General features: G+C 41.9%; 1 protein-coding gene across 2 annotated transcripts in view; it reads left to right on the top strand.

The window, feature by feature from the left end:
* The window catches only part of OGFOD3 (2-oxoglutarate and iron dependent oxygenase domain containing 3), a 92,106-nt gene that overhangs the window by 13,174 nt on the left and 54,499 nt on the right, over positions 1-24,433 (top strand). For both annotated transcript variants that reach the window (XM_074972006.1, XM_074972007.1), the window contains exons 3-6: positions 5,256-5,331; positions 6,765-6,807; positions 17,663-17,727; positions 18,358-18,414. In XM_074972006.1, coding sequence (XP_074828107.1) covers positions 5,256-5,331; positions 6,765-6,807; positions 17,663-17,727; positions 18,358-18,414 — 241 coding nt within the window. The remainder of the gene's footprint in view (positions 1-5,255; positions 5,332-6,764; positions 6,808-17,662; positions 17,728-18,357; positions 18,415-24,433) is intronic.

Here is a 24,433-nt window from a genome sequence, read left to right as displayed (position 1 = left end):
TAAGTGCATTAAGTGCATTAACTCTGCGGAGTGCTTCCACAGTACCGAGGCTAGAGTCGACTTCCGGAGTGTTGCACTGTGGGTAGCTATCCCACAGTTCCCGCAGTCTCCGCTGCCCACTGGAATTCTGGGTTGAGATCCCAATGCCTGATGGGGCTAAAACATTGTCGCGGGTGGTTCTGGGTACATATCGTCAGGCCCCCGTTCCCTCCCTCCCTCCGTGAAAGCAGCAGCAGACAATCGTTTCGCGCCTTTTTTCTTGAGTTACCTGTGCAGACGTCATACCACGGCAAGCATGGAGCCCGCTCAGGTACCCGTCACCGTATGTCTCCTGGGTGCTGGCAGACGTGGTACTGCATTGCTACACAGCAACAGCAACCCATTGTCTTGTGGCAGCAGACGGTACAGTAGGACTGGTAGCCGTCATCGTCATGTCCGAGGTGCTCCTGGTCGCCTCTGTGAGGTCGATCAGGAGCGCCTGGGCAGACATGGGCGCAGGGACTAAATTTGGAGTGACTTGACCAGGTCATTCTCTTTAGTCCTGCAGTCAGTCCTATTGAACCATCTTATGGTGAGCAGGCAGGCGATACGGATTGCTAGCAGTCCTATTGTACCATCTTCTGCCGGGCAGGCAAGAGATGAGGATGGCTAGCAGTCCTATTGTACCATCTTCTGCCGGGCAGGCAAGAGATGAGGATGGCTAGCAGTCCTATTGTACCATCTTCTGCCGGGCAGGCAAGAGATGAGGATGGCTAGCAGTCCTATTGTACCATCTTCTGCCGGGCAGGCAAGAGATGAGGATGGCTAGCAGTCCTTCTGCACCGTCTGCTGTCAGCCAAAGATGTAAAAGATAGATGGAGTGGATCAAAACAAGAAACAGACCAGATTTGTTTTGTACTCATTTGCTTCCCCCCCTCAACCACCTCCCCCCGTCTAGGGGACTCATTCCTCTAGGTCACACTGCAGTCAGTCACAGAGAAGGTGCAGCGAGGTAAATCTAGCCATGTATCAATCAGAGGCCAGACCAACCTGCTTGTTCCAATAAGAACAATTACTTAGGTGCACCATTTCTTATTGGAACCCTCCGTGAAGTCCTGCCTGAAATACTCCTTGATGTAAAGCCACCCCCTTTGTTGATTTTAATTCCCTGTAAGCCAACCCTGTAAGCCATGTCATCAGTCACCCCTCCCTCCGTCAGAGCAGCAGCAGACAATCGTTCCGCGCCTTTTTTCTGTGCGGACGCCATACCAAGGCAAGCATGGAGGCCACTCGGCTCACTTTGGCAATTAGGAGCACATTAAACACCACACGCATTATCCAGTAGTATATGCAGCACCAGAACCTGGCAGAGCGATACCAGGCAAGGAGGCGACGTCAGCGCTGTCACGTGAGTGATCAGGACATGGACACAGATTTCTCTGAAAGCATGGGCCCTGCCAATGCATGCATCATGGTGCTAATGGGGCAGGTTCATGCTGTGGAACGCAGATTCTGGGCTCGGGAAACAAGCACAGACTGGTGGGACCGCATAGTGTTGCAGGTCTGGGACGATTCCCAATGGCTGCGAAACTTTCGCATGCATAAGGGCACTTTCATGGAACTTTGTGACTTGCTTTCCCCTGCCCTGAAGCGCATGAATACCAAGATGAGAGCAGCCCTCACAGTTGAGAAGTGAGTGGCGTTAGCCCTGTGGAAGCTTGCAACGCCAGACAGCTACCGGTCAGTCGGGAATCAATTTGGAGTGGGCAAATCTACTGTTGGGGCTGCTGTGATGCAAGTAGCCTACGCAATCAAAGATCTGCTGATATCAAGGGTAGTGACCCTGGGAAATGTGCAGGTCATAGTGGATGGCTTTGCTGCAATGGGATTCCCTAACTGTGGTGGGGCCATAGACGGAACCCATATCCCTATCCTGGCACCGGAGCACCAAGCCTGTGAGTACATAAACCGCAAGGGGTACTTTTCAATAGTGCTGCAAGATCTGGTGGATCACAAGGGACGTTTCACCAACATCAACGTGGGATGGCCGGGAAAGGTACATGACTCTCGCATCTTCAGGAACTCTGGTCTGTTTCAAAAGCTGCAGGAAGGGACTTTATTCCCAGACCAGAAAATAACCGTTGGGGATGTTGAAATGCCTATAGTTATCCTTGGGGACCCAGTCTACCCCTTAATGCCATGGCTCATGAAGCTGTACACAGGCAGCCTGGACAGTAGTCAGGAGCTGTTCAACTACAGGCTGAGCAAGTGCAGAATGGTGGGAGAATGTGCCTTTGGACATTTAAAGGCGCGCTGGCGCAGTTTACTGACTTGCTTAGACCTCAGCGAAACCAATATTCCCACTGTTATTACTGCTTGCTGTGCGCGCCACAATATCTGTGAGAGTAAGGGGGAGATGTTTATGGCGGGGTGGGAGGTTGAGGCAAATCACCTGGCTGCTGGTTACGCGCAGTCAGACACCAGGGCGGTTAGAAGAGCACAGGAGGGCGTGGTACGCATCAGAGAAGCTTAGAAAGCCAGTTTTTCATGACTGGCCAGGCTACGGTGTGAAAGTTCTGTTTGTTTCTCCTTGATGAAAGCCCCCGCCCCTTGGTTCACTCTACTTCCCTGTAAGCTAACCACCTTCCCCTCCTCCCTTCGATCACCGCTTGCAGAGTCAATAAAGTCATTGTTGCTTCACATTCATGCATTCTTTATTCATTCATCAGACAAATAGGGGGATGACTACCAAGGTAGCCCAGGAGGGGTGGTGGAGGAGGGAAGGAAAATGCCACACAGCACTTTTAAAAGTTTAAAACTTTAAAACTTATTGAATGCCAACCTTCTGTTTTTTGGGCAATCCTCTGTGGTGGAGTGACTGGTTGGCCGGAGGCCCCCCCACCGCATTCTTGGGCGTCTGGGTGAGGAGGCTATGGAACTTGGGGAGGAGGGTGGTTGGTTACACAGGGGCTGTAGCGGCAGCCTGTGCTCCAGCTGCCTTTGCTGCAGCTCAGCCATACACTGGAGCATATTGGTTTGATCCTCCAGCAGCCTCAGCATTGAATCCTGCCTCCTCTCATCATGCTGCCGCCACATTTGAGCTTCAGCCCTCTCTTCAGCCCACCACCTCTCCTCCTGGTCATTTTGTGCTTTCCTGCACTCTGACATTATTTGCCTCCACGCATTCGTCTGTGTTCTGTCAGTGTGGGAGGACAGCATGAGCTCAGAGAACATTTCATCACAAGTGCTTTTTTTTTTTTTCTTTCTAATCTTCACTAGCCTCTGGGAAGGAGAAGATCCTGTGATCATTGAAACACATGCAGCTGGGGGAGAAAAAAAAGGGACAGCGGTATTTAAAAAGACACATTTTATAAAACAGTGGCTACACTCTTTCAGGGTAAACCTTGCTGTTAACATTACATACATAGCACATGTGCTTTCGTTACAAGGTCTCATTTTGCCCCCCCCACCGCGTGGCTACCCCCTCAACCCTCCCACTTCCCCGTGGCTAACAGCGGGGAACATTTCTCTTCAGCCACAGGCAAACAGCCCAGCAGGAATGGGCACCTCTGAGTGTCCCCTGAAGAAAAGCACCCTATTTCAACCAGGTGACCATGAATGATATCTCACTCTCCTGAGGATAACACAGAGAGATAAAGAACGGATGTTGCTTGAACGCCAGCAAACATACACTGCAATGCTTTGTTGTACAATGATTCCCGAGTACGTGCTACTGGCCTGGAGTGGTAAAGCATCCTACCATGGAGGACGCAATAAGGCTGCCCTCCCCAGAAACCTTTTGCAAAGGCTTTGGGAGTACCTCCAGGAGAGCCGTGAATGCCAGGGCAAATTAATCCTTTCACATGCTTGCTTTTAAACTGTGTATAGTATTTTAAAAGGTACACTCACCGGAGGTCCCTTCTTCGCCTCCCGGGTTCAGGAGGCAGCCTTGGGTGGGTTCGGGGGGTACTGGCTCCAGGTCCAGGGTGAGAAACAGTTCCTGGCTGTCGGGAAAACCGGTTTCTCCGCTTGCTTGCTGAGAGCTATCTACAACCTCCTCATCATGATCATCTTCTTCATCCCCAAAACCAGTTTCTGTGTTGCCTCCATCTCCATTGAAGGAGTCAAACAACATGGCTGGGGTAGTGGTGGCTGAACCCCCTAAAATGGCATGCAGCTCATCATAGAAGCGGCATGTTTGGGGCTCTGACCCGGAGCGGCTGTTCGCCTCTCTGGTTTTCTGGTAGGCTTGCCTCAGCTCCTTAAGTTTCATGCGGCACTGCTTCGGGTCCCTGTTATGGCCTCTGTCCTTCATGCCCTGGGAGATTTTGACAAAGGTTTTGGCATTTTGAAAACTGGAACGGAGTTCTGATAGCACGGATTCCTCTCCCCATACAGCGATCAGGTCCCGTACCTCCCATTCAGTCCATGCTGGAGCTCTTTTGCGATTCTGTGACTCCGTCATGGTCACCTCTGCTGATGAGCTCTGCACTCACCTGCAGCTTGCCACGCTGGCCAAACAGGAAATGAGATTCAAAAGTTCGTGGTTCTTTTCCTGTCTACCTGGCCAGTGCATCTGAGTTGAGAGTGCTGTCCAGAGCGGTCACAATGGAGCACTCTGGGGTAGCTCCTGGAGGCCAATACCGTCGAATTGTGTCCACAGTACCCCAAATTCGACCCGGCAAGGCTGATTTAAGTGCTAATCCACTTGTCAGGGGTGGAGTAAGGAAATTGATTTTAAGAGCCCTTTAAGTCGAAAAAAAGGTCTTCATCGTGTGGACGGATGCAGGTTTACATCGATTTAATGCTGCTAAATTCGACCTAAAGTCCTAGTGTAGACCAGGGCTCAGACTGCACCAAGTCTGTTTATTTTGATAGATTAGTAAAGGGACATAGGTCAATGTGTAAGCCTTTATTTTTAACAAGCTTGTTTTTACAGAAATCTAGGAGCAAAATAAATGTTTCCAGGAATTGTTTTCATGTTAATTGTAATAGTTTATTTTTAAGGGCATGGCGTTCCCTTGCATTGTATTTAACCCAAACATTTTGCTCATGTATGAGAACTAGGACTCAAAATGAAATGTAAATTTGGATTGGTTTTAGTTTTAATGATATAAGGTAGGTGGTAGTAATCAGGTCAAGAAATCTGTTTTCAAAATATTTTTATCCTGTTACATTTTTTCTTTCAAGGAGAACAGAAATTGGAAGGTGGGATACTGAGATTCAGTGTGTGCTTCTTTGTAATGTAGTCTTTGCCTTTTATCGTCCATCTCCAGGGTGCACTCCTAGAAAGTGTGGAAGAGGCATAACAGACGCAGTAATCACCAGGGAGGAAGCTGAAAGAATCCGTAGGTAATTTTTCTTTTGGCCTTAAAAAATTACCTTAGTCACATTGGACTAGAGGCAAGTGGGATTACATTGGAAGTGTTTACAGCATGTCATTGGTTCAAAGGCCATTAGCTGAGGACGAAGGCTAACAGTTCAGGGTGCTAAAATCTTTTCCAAAGTCTTTTTCTATTTTGGAACTGGCTGCTCTAGTCATCTGGAACAGACTCTGTCTTATTCACTGGAGGTTGGAAGACTCATGTCCCAGTGGAAGGAAATATGGGATTGTCCTGGATTGAATTAGAGATTTTCATTTGCTCCATTGTTCCCGATCAGACTTTCCCCCATTTTTTGTAACCCATCTCCTTTCTGTGCATAGTAGTAGCTATGAACTGTTGTGAGCTATGAGCTAGAGCTAACAAAATGCAGTAAGGCAGATGGCTTCCTCTATGATGCCAGTGTGCGGTGCTGTGGTCAAGTGCTAAGAGATGCTTCAACTTGACACAGCTGGGCAGGTGAACAGCCTAATTGAATACCAACTGCTTTCAGTAACCAAACACTAGGGGCTGTCTGAGTGATGTGGTCTGTATTATAAACTATGGGTTGACTGAGAACACTGCTTCTAAGGCGCTGTCAACACTAGCACTTTTGTTAGTAAAACGTTTGTAGGTCAGGGGTGTGAAAAAAACACTCCCTTCCTCTCCTCCCCCCCCCCCCCCCCCGTCTGACGTAAGTTTCACGGACAAAAGTGCTGGTGTGGACAGCGTTATGTCGGTGGGAGACTCTCTCCTGCTGATGTAGCTACTGCTGCTTGTTGGGGGTGGTTTAACTATGCCGGCAAAGAGAGCTCTCTCCCACCAGCATAGAGCAGCTTCGTGGGAGACCGTACAGCTGTGCCGCTGTAAGGTCTGTAGTGTAGACGTAGCTTTTAGTCTCCCAGCCCCATGCTGGTGCGTGATTAGTATCGATCCCAGTCCTCACATATTGTAATGGCTTGTTCAACAGCCGAGTCAAAGGTCCATCCCTTTCAAATTCCGGTCTCTTGTTTTTGATACTCCAGTATAATGTAGAGATTTTGTATTATTGTCCTTAGAATCGAAATGTAGGCCTCTTCACATTAGTCCTGTTTGGCAGGATATCTTTGGAAGCCAGGTTTTTAAAAATTTTTTATAAGCGTCTTTGGGATTCCCGCAAGAGGGCTGAGAATGCCCCACATTGCAGCCACCTTCTTGCAAGCAAGTGTTCTACCCTTCTTGGTGTCATGGGTTTATTTGCCTGCTTGTGACTTGTAACTGCAAGATCATAAGGATTTCAAGCAAATGACAACTCTCTTCACCAATGCACATTACATATGTTGTGTTGGCTAATATTTATCTGACAGCTGTACATTGTAAATTATATTGTTAAGGACAAAGAGATCTTGCTGTAGTTCTAATTTGAGACTGTTGTTTCACCCGCAGAATAGCGGAGAGGGGACTGTCCTTGGGAGGATCTGATGGAGGGGTGAGCAGCATCCTGTTTCTTTTTACATTCTTCTGTTATCCAGGCAAGATTTTCAGGTTTTAAATGCGTTTTTGGGAGGGGACAAGGGGAGGAAGTAGGATGGATAATTCCTCTGGTTTCCACCCTGATTTGACAAGATCTCCTCATGGAAATGTTGGTCTTTCTCAGTAGTAAAGATCATGGCATTTGCATTATAACTTATTCATTCCCTGTTGTTCAGTTTGTAAATATAACACCCATGCTATACTCTGCAGTCTGGTGCACGGTAGTATGCTATGGACATGGATGCTATTAACTACAGCAGTGGTGCATTGACCTCTGACTCCTGGTTCTTCAAAACTGTGCCTCTAAAATAAACTTAGATCAGTTTTGGGGTAACATGAAACATATTTGGTGCCTCAAGAAGACCTTTGAAAAACATTCTGTTTAAAAACAATTCTCTTCCTTTGATATACATTCCCTTTCATTTCTCTTCCCTCTCTCTTTATTCCTCAGCATATTTGTGTGAGGAATAGAATCTTTAGCAATACACATTGGCTAGGTTTTGGAAGGGTAGAAGAGAAGTTAGGAGGGGAAGGAGTTAAATGTTAAAGTTTAAAAAAAGCCCTTATTTACTCAGACTAGTAATACCATTTGCTTTTTCCTGCAGTTTATGCTACTTTTGGCTATTGTAGCCTTTATTTTTCCTGACTTTTTTTCAGCTGTTTGTAATCCCAGTTTACTTTCCCTTCAGTTTCTCTCACTAACCATGTGCCACAACTCTCCAGCCACAATCCTTGCACAGGTGGAGTGACATATAAAGACCTGTGGAAATGCAAGATATGTTTACCAAAGATTCCTTTATTTTTCAGGCAGACTTTGTTTCAGTGTAATGCCGACAGACTCCGGTCGTCAGCAGGCAGGATCGAACCGGGGACCTCTGGAGCCTAGTGCATGAGCCTCTACCACAAGAGCTAAAAGCCAATTTGCTGTTAGCTAAAGCTGTAGAGCAGACTCATTTAACTCTCTCTCTAAGTGGTCTGGGTGCCACTAGATGGGGCAGAACACCACACCCAAGGAGGTGTGTGAGTTACATAAGCACTCAGATCATCATGTCTGTCTCAGATCTATGGATTTGTCTTTGTCCTTTGCAGTGTAGAAATATAGTTGCAGCTACAAAATTAATAGTTTGATTAACTACTGAATAAGTGACTTCATTTTGTCTTGTTTTAGTCAAAGCAAGGAAAAGCTTGGTGTAATGCTTGTTTTCCTCCTGTATCCCATTTCTGTCCACCCTTTTTATGAGTAGGTGCTGGATGTAGGTTTCCTTCTGTTGGATGTCTGTTTCTATGTAATATGATTCAATCATACAATTCCAATCTACTAATCTGGAACCTAGCCTTTGCCACACAAATTTTCTTTTTCTCTAATGGCAAAAACCCAGTAATCCTTACTTTAGCAAAGTTCCCATTGAAATTATTGGGAGGTTTGTTTGAGTAAAGATGGAAAGATTTGGTCCTGAGAGACAAGGTTCTTGCTTTAAAGCCAATTTCCCCAAGTGTCGGTGTATCCCTGTGGGTGGGGTGCAAAGAACTGTCTAAGGGAATGTAAACGGGCCTCTCACTTGTCCTCTAAAGTCTCAGCTTTCATTTTTAACCCTCCCCCATAAATCTCCAGTTTATGGTTGTGAAGAAAACCTTGAAAACACAAGCTGAGTGTAACCAATGCAGAAATGCCTTCCCAACTTTTCAGAGACCCTGAAACAAAAACTCTCAGGTGTGAACTGCTTCATTTCAATGGATTCTAACTCAGATACCAGCAATGCTAATTTAAAAGACAAAATTCTTAATTATTTCACTGCTTACCAAAGCATGTAACAAAAGATAGGAAACATCTTATTCAAGGTCCTGTGTATCCCACGATTTAGTAATTGTAGAATTTGCCACAGAATTCACCCCACTGCTGCAGAATTGTGCTCCAGAATCTCAGCTTTCATTAAAATATGAATTTATTTCTAGACTTTGTGGTTGCAGAGAGAACCTCAAACATGAACCAAAACATATGTTATAGCTGTCTTGCTGCCCTGCTGGGATTTGCATGTAGCTGTGTCTTGTTCTGCAGATTTCCCCACAGTAGGGAGTTAATTGGATTACAGTGCATGTCTCTGATGCTGTTTTTTGAAGCCAGGTAGCAATGTATTGGGGTTGGGGGAGAGAGATGGAATGCCAGGGAATGGGGGAGACAGAAATGTGGGCTGATGAGCTAAGCATCCTGGAAAAGAGTGCAGTAGCTGAGGCCTGGGGAAATAAGATGGCTACAAGCTTCCTTATTCCCTGGTGCACTTGGGAGGAAAGGAGGTTCTGAGCTGGGAGCCAAAGCCTGGGGAGTGGAGCTGAGCCATTTGGAGAGCATAATGAAAAACCCATTGTCTAAATCGAGATAGAAAATAATGATCAACAAACGTTTCCCAATGAGTATTTTCAACTTTGATCCGTAGCTGGGTGTTGTGGGGGTGGACGGCATGGAAATGAAGATGGATTTGGTGGCAGTAGAATAAATTAATGCAACTGTGGAACTGAATGTAATGTCCAGGGGGGTTTCTCAGTTCCAATCTATTCCTTAGAACATATGCTAACCTTGCTCAGCATTTATATACGTACACTAGTTTATGGCAGAGGATGTAAAAGTATCTGACATCACCTACCTTTCTTTGCTTCAAGTAACACATAGCATCTTTATTTAATGTACAGACACATTCTAAAGCAAGAAAGTCAGGGATTCCTTGTAGGTATGAGCAATCATTAAAAGTTTTTCCAGATTATATTTGAACCTGATTGAGATATATTGTGGAGTCAGTAGCTCCTTTGTTTTGTCATCATCCCACAAAATATGTTGCTTTCCTTGATACTAAGTTTAGGTAGAAATAGAAATGGTATTTGGATTGTCTTTCAGAAGAAGGCAGCCTTCACTTCAGCTGTAGATCTAGTTTTACATTGTGCCCAAGATCCCACACCTGGAATTATTTCCTAGTTCCTCCTTGGTCACTTTTTGTAAGATTTTTTTTTTAATTAGGTGAAAGGAAGGTTCTGAGGGCTCTGAAAATAATTCATAGAGCAGTAGATGATGGGGCAGCCCACTGAACCTCTTGCATTTTACATAAGTATTCCCACTTATGCTATAGTAACAACACTTAGCATTTATATAGTATGTTACGTGATCAAAGCACTGTATAATCCTCCTCACAGCCCCGCATTTTGAGGCAGTATTTTATTATTGTATCTGAAGGGAACATTGAGTTCATTGTCAATGAATGCCAACTCTGCTCGTGTAAAGCTCATCATTCTTTCATTACTGTATCAGCTACCATTGTGTTGTGGATCTGTATTTTGTGTTGATGTAACAGTTGATTTGGGCACAGTTTTGAATAAAGTTAGGCACATATATTCCCTTTGAATTGGCCAAGGGAGCATTCACTGGATTACTGATTTATCTGAGGACAAGGGACTCTTCTCAGCATGAAGGATAATTGCCTTATGTGAAATCATATCATCTTGATTGGCAGCTATTAGAGAAACAGTTTGGCTGTGGGCTGCTTCAACTCAAATTATGTTGAATGCTGGGGGCAGCTCTTGCTTTTCAGCAGATTGGTAACAGATTGCTTCACTTGAAAGAAGCAAGTGTAAATGTCCCTTATCCAAGTGCTGCTAGCTTTAGTGAGTCATTTGCAAAGAATTGCATCAAGTTGGTACCCTCATTGTCCTGCCATAAAGTGATTTTATTCCTAACCTGGGGTTCTCTGTGTCCTCAGCCCCCATCTTCCTCCCCAACTTTGGGTTTTCTGGTCTCCTGACTGCAGGCCTGATCCTAGGACATATTCTCGCACTGGTCCCTTAACCCAGAGAGCTCCACTGAAATGCAATCTCATTTATTTTCACCACAGACTTATTTTTTTTGCAGTGGACTGAGATTTTGAGTCATCTGCCTTCATGATGATTTGCTGAAGCTTTACTCCATCCTTTTTCATGTCAGTAGAGGGGAGGCCTATGGACATAAGTTCTTTAACTCTCACTTTCTTACTCTTTAGCATTTTTTCCTCTACCTTTGCCCTGTCTTTTTGCTCCATCTCACTTAATGCTTGTGCTTGCATTTCCCACACCATTAGCCAAAAAGCTCTCAGCTGTTAGGCCAGATTATGAGGTATTGTGTCTGATGTTGGTGATGTCCAGACAAAAGTGTCTTATTTCATTAGAGCCTTTCATCCTCCCCTCTTTTCCTGATGGTTTAGAGACTGCTTTACACTTTATTTCATCTACCTGTTCTTTCTGCCTACCAAAAAACTGCACACATGTTGGACTGGATTTGAATTAGCCTGCTTCTTAAATTTTCTTAGGGCTTGTAAGGTGTGTTGGATGACTCTGTCCAGTTGCGCACATTGTCCTTTGGATAGCTGTTAACTTTTAAATCTTTTATATAAACCCTTTTCCTCCCTTTTAATTTTTTAGACCTCTTTTTAGCCAAACTGATCTCTCCACAGTTTGCAATTGTCCTCCTGATTTGAGTTGCTTCATATTAAGATGTAGATTCTATTCCAGCTCTCTTAACTTTCTATACCCCTTCATTGTTTTTTCACAGCTAGACACACCTGATATTGCCTGCCATGCCTTTTAGTTCAGGAGTCACTGAGATTCAGGGTATTTTTTTGGCTGGACACGATATCATGACTTATTGTACTAAACTCAAAGAATTGGTGTTCTCTGGCCTGTCAGTTTCTCCTCCCTTTATGTCTGTTATCCTTTTCCCCTCTGTTGGTGAATTTTAAGTGTAAGACTTGACTTTTCCACCCTCATATGTTAAGAAATTCCCAGCAAACTTCTGAATTGCTGAAGTCACCAAGTTATGGTGCTAAGCTTTTTCTCCTGTCTCCCTCAGTAATGATTCATGGATAAATATTCATAGATTTTAAGGCTGGAAGGGACAATTAAGATCATTTTTCCTGACCTCCTGCATGACACAGACCAGAGAACCTCACCCACTTATGTGCTGCTTCTGAACCATGATTAATTTCCCTACAGACTGATTCTCAAATAGCTATGCTCATCATTCTTTTATTTTATTGTCATTCTTGTTGGCGTGATTGCCACTTGCCTTCATTTAGTTTTTAGTTGCTTCTCTACAAAGACAGTGACCTTGGCTTTTCTATGCCTCCCTTACACTGTGTTCCCACTTGTGTTTAATGTTCCAGTTGTGATTCATTCCTTCATGGCTCCGTAATTACTGTTCTCATAACTTTTCTCCAACGTAAATTAAACTCATCCTGTTGATTACTGGTGCTATTGGCATTTGTGCAGAGACACCAGAGAGCAGTCTCTTTTCCTCCCATAGTTGCCTCTCTGTTCCTGGTTCATGGCCCTGGAGTATCTTTTTATAGCCCCTGAGTTGCTGTTAGCTCTTTATTTCCCAGAGATGGGGCAGGGACTCTGCATCCTATAAACACTACTCTTCCCCATTTCTTGTCCCTTACATTGCCTGCAGGTCACAAATTGGTTCTTCACGTATATTAAGCATCTTACTACCCCTTTGTAAGTAGCTGCCACATCACTTTTGGCAGTGTACATCTTCCATCTTGCTTTATGTCCCTCCCAGTTATATCCTGCTGTTGCCTGGACTATTCCTTTCTCTTGTCGATTAGAGGGAATTGTCTGGATTCTTCCACTGCTGGCTCACTGTTGTTTCCATGAATGCATCCGATGAAGTGAGCTGTAGCTCACGAAAGCTTATGCTCAAATAAATTGGTTAGTCTCTAAGGTGCCACAAGTACTCCTTTTCTTTTTGCGAATACAGACTAACACGGCTGCTACTCTGAAACCTGTTGTTTCCATGGCTCGCCTGCTCAAGCACACTCCACCAACTCTTTTTCTAGCTCTGAAAGCTGAACTGATCACCTCTGAGGTGCTTCTTTATTCTCTGAAAGTGCTAAAATTGGCTCTACTTGATGCCTGCCTGCCTACACCTTTCGCAACCTGTCTTGATCTTTCTGCTAATCCCAGTTAAATGTTGTCTCCCCATATGAGGATGATAGACAAAGAAACTACTAACAAGGCTTGGGGATATGAAGATGTCTAAATTTGTGCTTCATTCTTTTAAGGGAAGTCCAGAATCTTCCAGTAGAAATTCTGTTCAATGGCAGAAGGGAAATTGTTCTATTATAATCACTCTTAAAAGGTGGGTGGAAAGTGTTAGCAGTTGTTCTGCCATCTCTGTACAAGCTTTATCAAGGCTTTCATGCTGGGCGTGTTGAGCTAAAGTGAGGTGTGATGTGCTGAGATTTGTTTGGGTGTAGTGTTGCCATAGTCTTCCTCCACGCTAACTTCCCAAGTGTAAAAATTGGTGCTGAAAGGCCAATAAGTGCCTAATGTTCTCAGATGGCTTTATGTGAAAATAGCTGTGATTCAGCTTCTTTTCAGGACTGCAATTGAACCAATAGAAGCCCTGTGTATATGTATAATTGAGCCCTTACATGCCTCTGGCATTCAATCTCTTTTCCCTCTCTAAGGCAGTGCTGAGGGCTATTCATTCCCTTCCCTGCTTCTTTTCAGTCTCCTCCATCTGCCTTTCCAGGCTTCATATTGCAGCCATTATCTTCCCAGCTATGGATATCTTTCTTTTTTTGGGAGCCCATCCGCTGCCTTTTCATTCGCAGGACTGATCATTTTGGATCCCCTGCATTGCTGCAAGCCCATGCTGCTTCAGGAAGCAAGAGGAAAATTGGTATTTTGAATGAATGCTTAAGGTAAATTGAAGTTGGGAAGCAAAGGAGTTTTTTAAATTAAACCTACTTAGTTAACTATATGTCCTGCCATTCCTGGTTATAACATTTCCTGGTCTTGTCTATAAAAATGCTTACAACCATTACAGAGCTTCTGTAGCAACTTCACAATTATGGCTGTACCTTAGATTGTTGCACAGAAGTTGAGGTCTTAAATAAGAGTATTACACTGAGGTTTGAGTAAAGCTTATTACAGGAGCTCTCCTTGGGTGACTTTTGATGTAGGATGACTTGCCTGCATTAGTCCTCTAAATGCTTTTGGGGGCGACAAGAGAGGAGGGGTCTGCGCACTCCAGGCCATGTCCATTTTAATAGCTTGATAATGTATGCACTTTAAGAGACTGGGGAAAACACACGGATGGATGGTGGAAGAAGGATATTTCCTCATTGTGGGGACTGAAGCAGAATCCATTGGGATTCCCCCATTTCAGCCCCGAGCATTCAAAGCCTCCTGGTTGCAGCAACGCTTTCTGGCTAAGAGGCTGCATGTGGCTATTAGCGATGTCCTTGCCAAGCATGGTCCCAGAGGAACGGTGAGTGATGCAAAACCTTGCCATGAGGCTGGGGAAACCCTGCAGCTGCATTGTTAGCTTAGACTGGTCAGCAGTCTTGTGTATCCATATCCCATGCTGCCTCTAGATAGCTCAGTCATCTAGATATGGCATCTTTGTACTTCAAATAACATGTAATGATAAAAATGTGGAATCTTGCCTAATGAAGAAGGGCCACTAGAGCACTAGGATGTATCCTGCTGGAAAGATGGAGTTTACATTGTGTATGGACAGATCACCTAGTGGTATGACCATTATTGCCTGTGACCTATCCAAACAACTTGAGTGGTCACAAGTCCTGTCACACAGGTAGCAAAGAGACCATGTATGTATCACGTTGAAAAGGGCAGGATTCCATGGTGAGAATATTTAAGAATGTTACACATCAAAGGATGTCAGCTCATTTAACTATCTCTTGCCAGTTGGACCCCTGCCTACACTGAAAATTACATTAGTTGAGTCATAGAATCATCATAGAATAAATGCAAAGTATCATAGAATATCGGGGTTGGAAGGGACCTCAGGAGGTCATCTAGTCCAACCCCCTGCTCAAAGCAGGACCAATCCCCAATTTTTGGCCCAGATCCCTAAATGGCGCCCTCAAGGATTGAACTGACAACCCTGGGTTTAGGAGGCCAATGCTCAAACCACTGAGGTATCCCTCCCCCCAACCCTTCTTGTTTTTAAATCAGGTTCAGCTGATGCAGGCTAAACGTATTCTGATTTAGAAGTAAATCTTGATATAAAAATTACCAGTGGAGAATCCACATTGAACCTTTGAGTTGTTCCAATGGTTAATTATCCTCACTTAAATATTTACATCTTCTTTCCGGTTTGATTTTTGTCTAGCTTTAGCTCCAAGCCATTGGATAGTGTTATACCTTTCTCTGCTAGACTGAAGAGCCATTATCAAATACTTCATTCCCCATGTACATATAAACTGTGTTCAAGTCATCCTTTTAATCTTCTCTTTAAGCTTAAAAAGATTGAGCTTTTTTTGAGTCTAGCATTACGAGGCATGTTTTTTAACCCTTTAATCATTCTCTTTGCTGAACTCTCTCCAATTTATTAACATTCTTCTTGAACTATGGGCACCAGAACTGGACACAGTATTCCAGCACTGGTTACACCAGTATCAAATATAGAGGTAAAATAACCTTTCTACTGCTACCTGAGATGTCGCAGTTTTTGAATCCAAGGATTACATTAGCCCTCTTGGCCACAGCATCACACTGGTAACTCATGTTCAGCTGATTATCTACCATGACCCGCAAATCTTTTTCAGAGTCACTGCTTCCCAGGATAGAGTCCCCCATCTAGTAAGTATGTCCTACATTCTTTGTTCTTAGACGTATACATTTACATTTAGACATATTAAAACGCACGTTGTTTACTTGCTTTTGGTTTACCAAGCGATCTAAATCACTCTGTATCAGTGACCTGTCCTCTTCAGTATTTACTACTCCCCCAATTTTTGTCATCTGCAACCGTTATCAGTGATGACTTTTTCATCCAGGTCATTAATAAAAATGCTAAATAGTGTAGGGCCAAGAGCGGATCCTTGTCGGGACCCCCCTAGAAACACATCCATCCAATGGTGATTCCTTGTTTATAATTACATTTTGAGACCTATCAGTTAGTCAGCTTTTAATCTATTTAATGTGTGCCATGTTAATTTTATATCATTCTAGTTTTTAATCGAAATGTTGTGTGGTCCCAAGTCGGGTACCTTTCAGAAGTCTGAATGAATGACATCACCATTATTATTTATCAACCAAACTTGTAATCTCAAACAACAAGATAGATTCTGTCAAACTAACTTATACTGTTTTTTCTACAAACCCATGTTGAATGGCATTAATTGTGTTACCCTTCTTTAATTCTTTATTAATTGAGTCCCATGTCAGCTGCCGCATTACCTTGTCTGGGATTGATGTCAGACTGACAGGCCTATAATTACCTGGGTCATCCCATTTACCCTTTTTAAATATTGGCACAACATTGGCTTTCTTCCAGTCTTCTGGAACTTACCCGGTGCACTAAAACCTGTTGAAGATCAACATTGATGGTTGTCAAAGTTTGACTCAGACTCACAATTTATCAGACCACTCTGTTTTATTAGCAAAGCTGCTCTGCTAATACATTTAGAAGTGAGCCCCCCGAGTGGGGCTTGTGTCTCTTAATTTATACAGTTTTTTGGAGAACAAGTTACAGAGAAGTTACAGTCAAAAGAAGAAAAAGATTTTAGTCACCACCCTTCGAGATCCCTGAGACCAGTCACGTATCTTCAATTACCTGCCACCCTTAACAATCTCCTTTAACAGCTTCCAGTTAACTTAACTAATTGCCCTTCACACCTTCCATTCTGATGCCTGCTTCTTAGACGTGCTGGCTCTATCTTAATTGCTTCTCCATTCAAAAGCTAACTGTCCCTACGTGTGCTCCCTCAGATACTTTGTAACATGTTTTGGCATGCCCTCTCATATACAATGTATCCAGCATGTCCCCTTATACAACATTATACTTATACAATGTTATACTTCCACATGGTCCAATGAGCTCCTCAGCTACCTCTTTTAAAACTCTTGGATGCAAGTTATCTGGACCTGCTGATTTAAAAATATCTAACTTTAGAAGCTGCTGTTTAACATTTTCCTGAGATACTAGTGGAATGGCAACAGCTGATGAGACGGCATCATCTGTTTTGAGTTTCTGATGGCTTGACTCAGACTGAGGAAATAGATTGAATTTTCAGGATTGGGGAGAAAAATTGTAGTTACCTTCTAGGTCTTTTATTTTTAATAACTAAAATGTTAGAAATGCAATAGTTACCATTGGCTCTAGGAGGATTTAACTTTTTGGCTTCACATCAATAACTGTTGTCTTAAACAGATTTTCTCTGTTTAATTTTACAGTATTATCAATGTGAGTGAGGTGTGGGAGAGGCTCCTGGGAAATAAAATTTGCTGTTGTTTTGAGGGGAGGGAAAAGAAAAGGTTTAACTGAAGAAAAGGTATGGAGAGGATAGATACCAATGCTTCTCTGTCTAGGTACTTATGGCCCACATCACTGATATCTGAGTGCCTCACAAACATTAATGAATTAATACTCTCAGTGCCACTGTGAGTAAGAGGAAGTATCTCCGTTTTTCAAATGAGGGTTTGAGACACAGAGAGACTGACTTGCCCAAGATCGTGCAAGAAGTCTGTGGCAAGACCAGGTTTGAACTTGAATCTCTGGAGTCCCAATCCAATGCCTTCTCTTTCTAAGGCTCCTATCAATTTGGTATCTAAATGAAAGCCCTACAAGAGAATAGCATTTAGCATTGTGTATCTGACTGTTGGGGAACAAATAATTCTGTTCAGAAGAGTGAGGGAAACAGCATTCAATGAAGATAGTTTGTGAGAAAGATGATTTAAAATAAGGGCATAAGCTTTTCCATGCTTATCAGTGTGTTTTCCTCCCCCCTACCCCTTTTTACTTCTGTCTCCTTTCCCAGGCTTCAATCTTGGATTTGCACTCTGGAGCTCTTTCAGTGGGGAAGCATTTTGTTAATCTGTACAGGTAAAGTGGGACAATGATTTACTGTCTCTCCTTTAGCCTCCTGCACAACTTGGGTGTTCTACCTTCTCAAAGTGCATAAGGACTCATGTATTAGGGATTTGATAGATTGTCAATAGTTTCTTAGACCCTGTAAAAGCTTCTGTGGCACCAAATCTGACATAATTGTTATTGAACTGGGCTCTTAGGAAGCTATTAGTAATTTCATTTGTAAGATTTACCTTTGTGTAATACTGGATAACAAATTACTCTTGTGCAGTTCTAAGTCCATAGCTATATCAATAGTAGAAGAAACACAGGGTTTTGCACCAGCCTTTTACATGGGAGAAATCTGTATTCTTATTTTAAGGAATATTTTCTTTGCCTGGTAAATGCTATCAATATTTATTGAGTTTGGGTCCCTTTTTATTTTAGTAACATCTTAGAACAACACTTTAGGAGCTGAGCATCTCTTTAATCATCACATTCAAACAGTGGGAAGGTTTGTGGGGCTTTTGTATCAAGTTTAATTTATTGAATATTTGTGGAAAAGATGAAGCATAGATGGGGGATGCAGATGAGAAGATGCAGATTGGTAATGTCAAACAATCGAGTTCATAATCCCTCTTCTTAGACTCTCTCTTGTTTTTGTAGATACTTTGGGGATAAAATTCAAGAAGTCTTTACAGAGGAGGATTTCCAGTTATACCGGTAAAGGCATTCAGTAATTGGAGAGTGAACCAAAAATATAACTTCATTTTTTTTCTGAGTTGCCCTTTTGTTATGAGATGCCATGTTAACAAAATGTTCTCAATCCCACAAGATTTCCTACCTCTCCCATGCTAACAGTGAGAAACTCCTGTCCCAGATAGGCCCATCCAGCTGATCTACTAATGCAACCAGAAAAGAAGGTGCTCTACCTGAATCCAGAGGCTGGAGACACAGCACTGAGGCACGTTGGTGGAGGTCTAATGCGTTTTAGCTCTAGGCCCTGTTTCATGAGTGTTTTAGGATATATATATATTGTAACATATATGAAGGGAGTCCTGTCCTGTTGTATTGTTTGGGACTGAGCTTCAAATGATGATGAGAGGGTAGATCAAGACACAGAAATAGTTAAAGGGGAAAAGGCTCTTGAGTGTTCTGGTTGTCTGGCTAGATAAGTAACACTCTCTTTTTACAGGGCCATAATATGAAATATTGCTGTAACGGAACATGCCTTGTGGTGATGGTGTTTAATCTTTTATACAGATTGACTCACTAACTTGACTGGCACAGCATGTTTTAATACGTTTCCTATCTCTGAAGACATGTATAGCCAACATTTAGGAACAAGCCTTTTTACTACTTTGCTGAATGTTCATAGTAAATTAATTCTGATTTTCATGGAATTTTGTGTAACTGTAGATCTTGACATGAACTGCAGAGCAGACTTGGTTTGAAAATTTTGTATTCCAAATTTATTTAACTTTATCTTGTAATTCTCAGTGTATTTCTGTTGTCATTATGGAAGAATATGAGCTCCCCCTAGTGGCTAAAGTATTATTGTTAGGTAGAGCTGGATGAATTTTTTTTTTTCTCAGGTGAAACTTCTTTGCAGAAAAATGCAGGTTTGGGTTGACCGTAGCACTTTGCAAATTTGTTGTGGGTTCACCAAATTGTTACATCAAATAAATGAAAAATTTTCCAAAAAGTTTAAACATTTAGTTTTGACATTTTTGGAATGAAACATTTTCAGTTTTTGAATTTGCAATGACTTTGTTTAAAAAAATTTTTTTTTTAAATTCACCTAAAAATACTTGAAATGGAAATGAAATATTTTATTTTGGGTTGAACAAAACACTGTGTTTGACCCAAGACAAACTTTAAAAAAAAATGTATTTCACTGTGTGTATGGAAAAAAAAAATATTTGTATAGCTCTGTCATTAAGTTCCTATGGATGCTGATCAAAGTTTGTTTTGCCTTGTTAATGACTTGTCTGTTGAAGTTGGATTGGAGTTGTATCACTCTGGTAGTTTTGCCTGGTTTAACTTGACCACTTTAAATGGCTAATCTTTGTCTGACTTGGCTTTCTAGATACCATCGTCTTAGAGATGAGCTATGATGTTTTTATACATGAAAAGTATTTTAGATTTTATCTAATCCTATCTATGTATAAACTCCCCAACCCCTGTCACCATATTAGTAGAATTTAGAAATAACCATAATACTCTCTTTTTCCTTCCCAGCCTGTAGAAATAACCTGATTAATTGATGGGGTTTCTTTTTTATGTATTTCCCTATTCCAAACAAACTGGAATTTATAAGAATTGTATAAGTACTTCACATTTTTGCCCCTCCCACTTGGGGAATAAAGCAGCAGCTAGTGATTATGGACTCCTTAGTTGGTATAGAGAATGTTTCAACCTGCCAGAGACAAGTCACAAACAAAATATATTGTTAAATGCTTTTGTTCCTCTTTAATCACGACTCCAGTAGCATATATCTTTAATGGATTGTTGTATGCTATCTTGAGGAGCATTTATCTTTATTACTTCCATTTGCCTATCCAGGCCTGTTTAAAAATACACTCTGGAGAGCACTAGCTAAATAAAATGCACATCTGAGTGTTACTGATTACCACAGTAACAAACAAGAGCAGACATTCGAGAAGGCTGGTTTTTAAACTGGCTGTGTCAAAATAGCCGCTGCTTCAGAATGAATTATAATTTCTGTGCCCTCATGCTTTATCCTCTAGCTTTCAAGATAGTAATTCTTCTTGTTTGACTCTTTCTGTCTGTATCTTTATCCAGAATGGAGACCTTGGAATATGCATCCTTGGTTTAAAAGCGCTCCCCATCCATGGCATTAGAAGAAAATTACACCAAGTTACACCAAATTGTGTTTTTAAAAACTTGTCAGAGTGTAGATGTGCAAAGAATTGAGTGAAAGCCAAAGAGTATTTATTACCTTACCCATTGTCATGCTGTTGGGAGTGGCTCACGACTGAGAGTGCCAACCTCAGGGTAGACACCCCCAACTGGTGGTATGTTCTATAATTGGATTTTACCAACCCCATAACAAATGTGAACTCCTAGATCATTGTAACAGTCTTACCATGAAGTCGCAGACAGTGCCCTTGGGCCCTCCAGTCTATCTTGCCACCCAGGCAAGCTGGACTTAGTGATAAATGGTCACATATACCAAAAACCACAGAATATTCAGGTGTTTTCCAGTCCGAAGAGACCAGCCACTTACTCCAGATCAGTTGTGCCTTAGATCTTACACCAAAGACAATACTTGTAGCCAATCACGTAATACATTAACTAAAGGTTTTTTAGCTAGGAAAAAGAAATGAGAGAGTTATTTACAGATTCAAGGAAGCAAGCATACATACACGCATGAATTTCAGTCTGTGATTCAGATTGTGAGAGAGATGTAGTAATCTGTCAGCACTGAACGTCTTTTTAGGGCATAACTCAGGTCGACCCTGGGGAATCTCTGCTTTTTATTTCTTCTCTCCAGCCCTTGTGAGACTCCAATGTGCAGAAGGCCTTGTCACATACTTCTCCATGATGCCAGTGCTGTAGGCTCCAAACTTAAAAAGGAGGTTAATTTGAAGTATTTTTTTTTTCTTAGACTCTAGCCTCACTATTGTTTTTCCCATTTCTCTTCAGACAAAGAGAAATGGGAAATATGCCCCATTGTTTCTCTAATTTAGTACAGAGTAGATTTCACTACCCCCTTTCCTATAACTGTGCTACAACACTTTTCTTCCCTAAATCTGTCATATGTATTTCAGCATCATCCATGACTCATTATGTGAAAATGCACAAGGGTTGCTGTCAACAGAAATTATGGGGAGTTTTCTACTTTTCTTTCTACTATTGACTTGGTTTCATGCTCATCAGATGTCATCTGTGCTAGCAAAGCTATTTCCATTGTGTCCGAGCAAAGTGGGAATACATCCTGAGCAAATGCAATGGTGAAATAGGGGCAAGATACCATGATTTTCATTTTGGAAAATTCAAGGATTTGTTTGCCTTGACAAGAGTTTTTTAAATAGAGCTGCAATATAGTATGGTTGTAGATAGAAGGCTCTCTATAGTCTCAAAAGAATTTATAGATTAAAATATATAGAAACTACCTGGAATGGCAGCAAGGAGAACAGGAGCAAAAGGTTTAAGTATGGGTTTGATACATGTTGCAAAGTCTGAAGGTCAGGTTTGAGGCATGGGAAGTTGATTGTAATGGAAAGATTGTAGGCCAAGCAGAATGATTTTAAAACCAGTGCACAAAGTAGATTGATTCATTGAAGTGATGTGCTAGCTTCTGGATAAACTACTTTAATTTCCTTTGTTTGCGTAATGTATAGTCAGAGAAGTTGCATTTGTATGACTCTAGAGAACATCTCCACCTGTAAAAGGGGATATCTGATTCATGGCACTTGGGTAGACAATTGATTTCAGCACGCACAAAGTTAATTTACTATCACAAAGTGAGTCAGTGAATAGAAGATTGTTTTCGTGGGGAGAAGATCAGAACGTTGCTGTCCTGTAAATGCATATTTACCAACTTGCTGTGGTCAGATGATGGAGGCTACATGAATGTAGTGTATATGTAGGGGAGGAAGGGAGACCTGGGACTGTTTAAAGCATTCAGCAAAACATGCTGCCTGCTCTGCATAAATGTCCTGTCCTAGGTTATCAGCCCCATAGATGGATTATTTTGTCACGTTTGCTTGTGGTCTTAAAGGCTTGATCCAAAGTTCACCAAAGTGAATGGAAAGATTCCTGTTAACTTCAATGGGTGTTGGATCAGACCCTAAAAAATAACTTGTACTTCCCACTGTACATACAGCTGAATCTGAGAGGGCGGCTAGGATAAAGTGGGAGATTGTGTCCTGTTCCCACTGAGAGACTTATTTACTATTTTGTTCATGGCTTTTGCAACCCCCCATATTTTTCAACTTTTATTATAATACATTTAACCCTTCTGCTCATTCTGCTATGCCTATAACTTAAACGATGAGTGTCCTTTACCTGTAATGCTGGTCTCGTGTGTTTGGTGGTGGTGGGAAATGAGGTGGTGTTATAGATCCAGTCTCTGACACACCACTATATCTCTTTGAAATCAGCAATAATATAAATAAAATAAATGGCAAATTAAGCTGCTACATGTGGTTCATCTTGATGCAGAGCATGAGTGGAACTTCCTTTAGGTAGAAATACTTTGATTTCCTGTACTAGGAGCTTTCATAGGCTTGTTTATTAACTGATACTTCTATGTAACTCTCTGCATTAATAAGCAACAGAACTACTGTGAAATCAGTTAACGTAATTCTGGTAATTTAGTTCATTTACTTTTTTAAATTTCATTTTTCTATCCGCATCATGGGAAATCAGCTTCTAGGTGCTCTGTTTATTATAACCCTCTGCAGATGATTTTTTTTTTAAAAAAAAGGAGCTGCTTGCTTTTTTTTTTCTGACCACATTTACTTTTCTTCATATAAAGCTGTTTGTTATAACGCTCTTTGAGATCTGTTTAGCAGATTTATATCAGGTAAGTATTTTAAACTAAACTTTCCAGGTTTGAGGATAATTGCAAGACAATTATTAAAACACAGATCATCTTCTGTTGGACCAGTTTTTTGTCTGTCTTGGATTAATCTAAGCCCATGAATCCTTGGACCTGATGTCCACTCAGTGGGACAGTTAGTGTTTCATGCATATTTAATCGGCATAAAGACTGTCTTCACATATTCAAGGAAAATAGTTACTGCAGATGGTCCTGATTTTTTTAAAATAGAATGAGTTGATTGCTTTAATTTTTTTTTTTTAAAGAATAACAGAAGCTACTATGGCCAGATGATGGCTCACAAAGACATGAAACTAGTGATGCAAATTCTGCATTGACTTGAACTCCAGAATTTGGCCCTATTTGTTATCTTTGGGTTGGAAAGGGAAGAAGACTTGTTCAAGATGAGCTAGAAAATGTGGGTTGGTTTTGATAAACAGGAAGCAGATTTCCGTCTCTTGAAGGATGTGCTTGTTTTCACTCAGCAGCAAATTAAGCTTAGGAAAAGGAATAAACTTTTATAGTAACCTTTGGCAGACCTGAACCAGTTACTTTTTCTTGCCTTCTTGTAAATGAAGAAAATCTGAGCAGAACTTTATTTCCCCCTTTCCATTTTACAAATCATGCAGTCTTGTCTTGTCCTAAGTCATTACATTGCGGAGTGAAGCTTTAAGGCAGCTTATAAGGACTAGAGAATGTGCTTCAGTAGTAAGGTTTTAAAAAAAGGAGAAGGCATCAGACTTAGAGGGAAATCAGTGTTGCTTTTAAGGTTCTCTGAGGGCATAAATGTTATAGACTTTATAAGTATTTGGCATTTAAAACAAGGTGCCTGGGGACACTAAGAGGAAGGATGGTACGGTGGTTAGGGCACTGACCGAGGATGTGGGAGATGTGGGTTCAATTCTCTGCTCTGCCATGGACTTCCTGTGTGACCTTGGGCAAATCACTTAGCCTCACTATGCCTCAGTTTCCCATCTGTACAGTGAGGCTAATAATGCTTCCGTGACTCACAAGGCAGTTGTGAGGATAAATACCTTTAAAAGATTGTGAAACTCTTTGAGATCTATAGATGAAAAGTGCTCTCTGTGAAATAGACATTATTCTTCATTATAATAATAAATATTTGAGATTTAAACCAGTGTAAAGAAAGGTGCCCTGAAAATGAAGTGATGA

This window comes from Natator depressus, chromosome 14 (assembly GCF_965152275.1).
Source record: "Natator depressus isolate rNatDep1 chromosome 14, rNatDep2.hap1, whole genome shotgun sequence".
NCBI lineage: Eukaryota > Metazoa > Chordata > Testudines > Cheloniidae > Natator > Natator depressus.
Note: the sequence above shows the minus strand (reverse complement) of the source record. Positions and strands in the feature narration are given on the sequence as shown.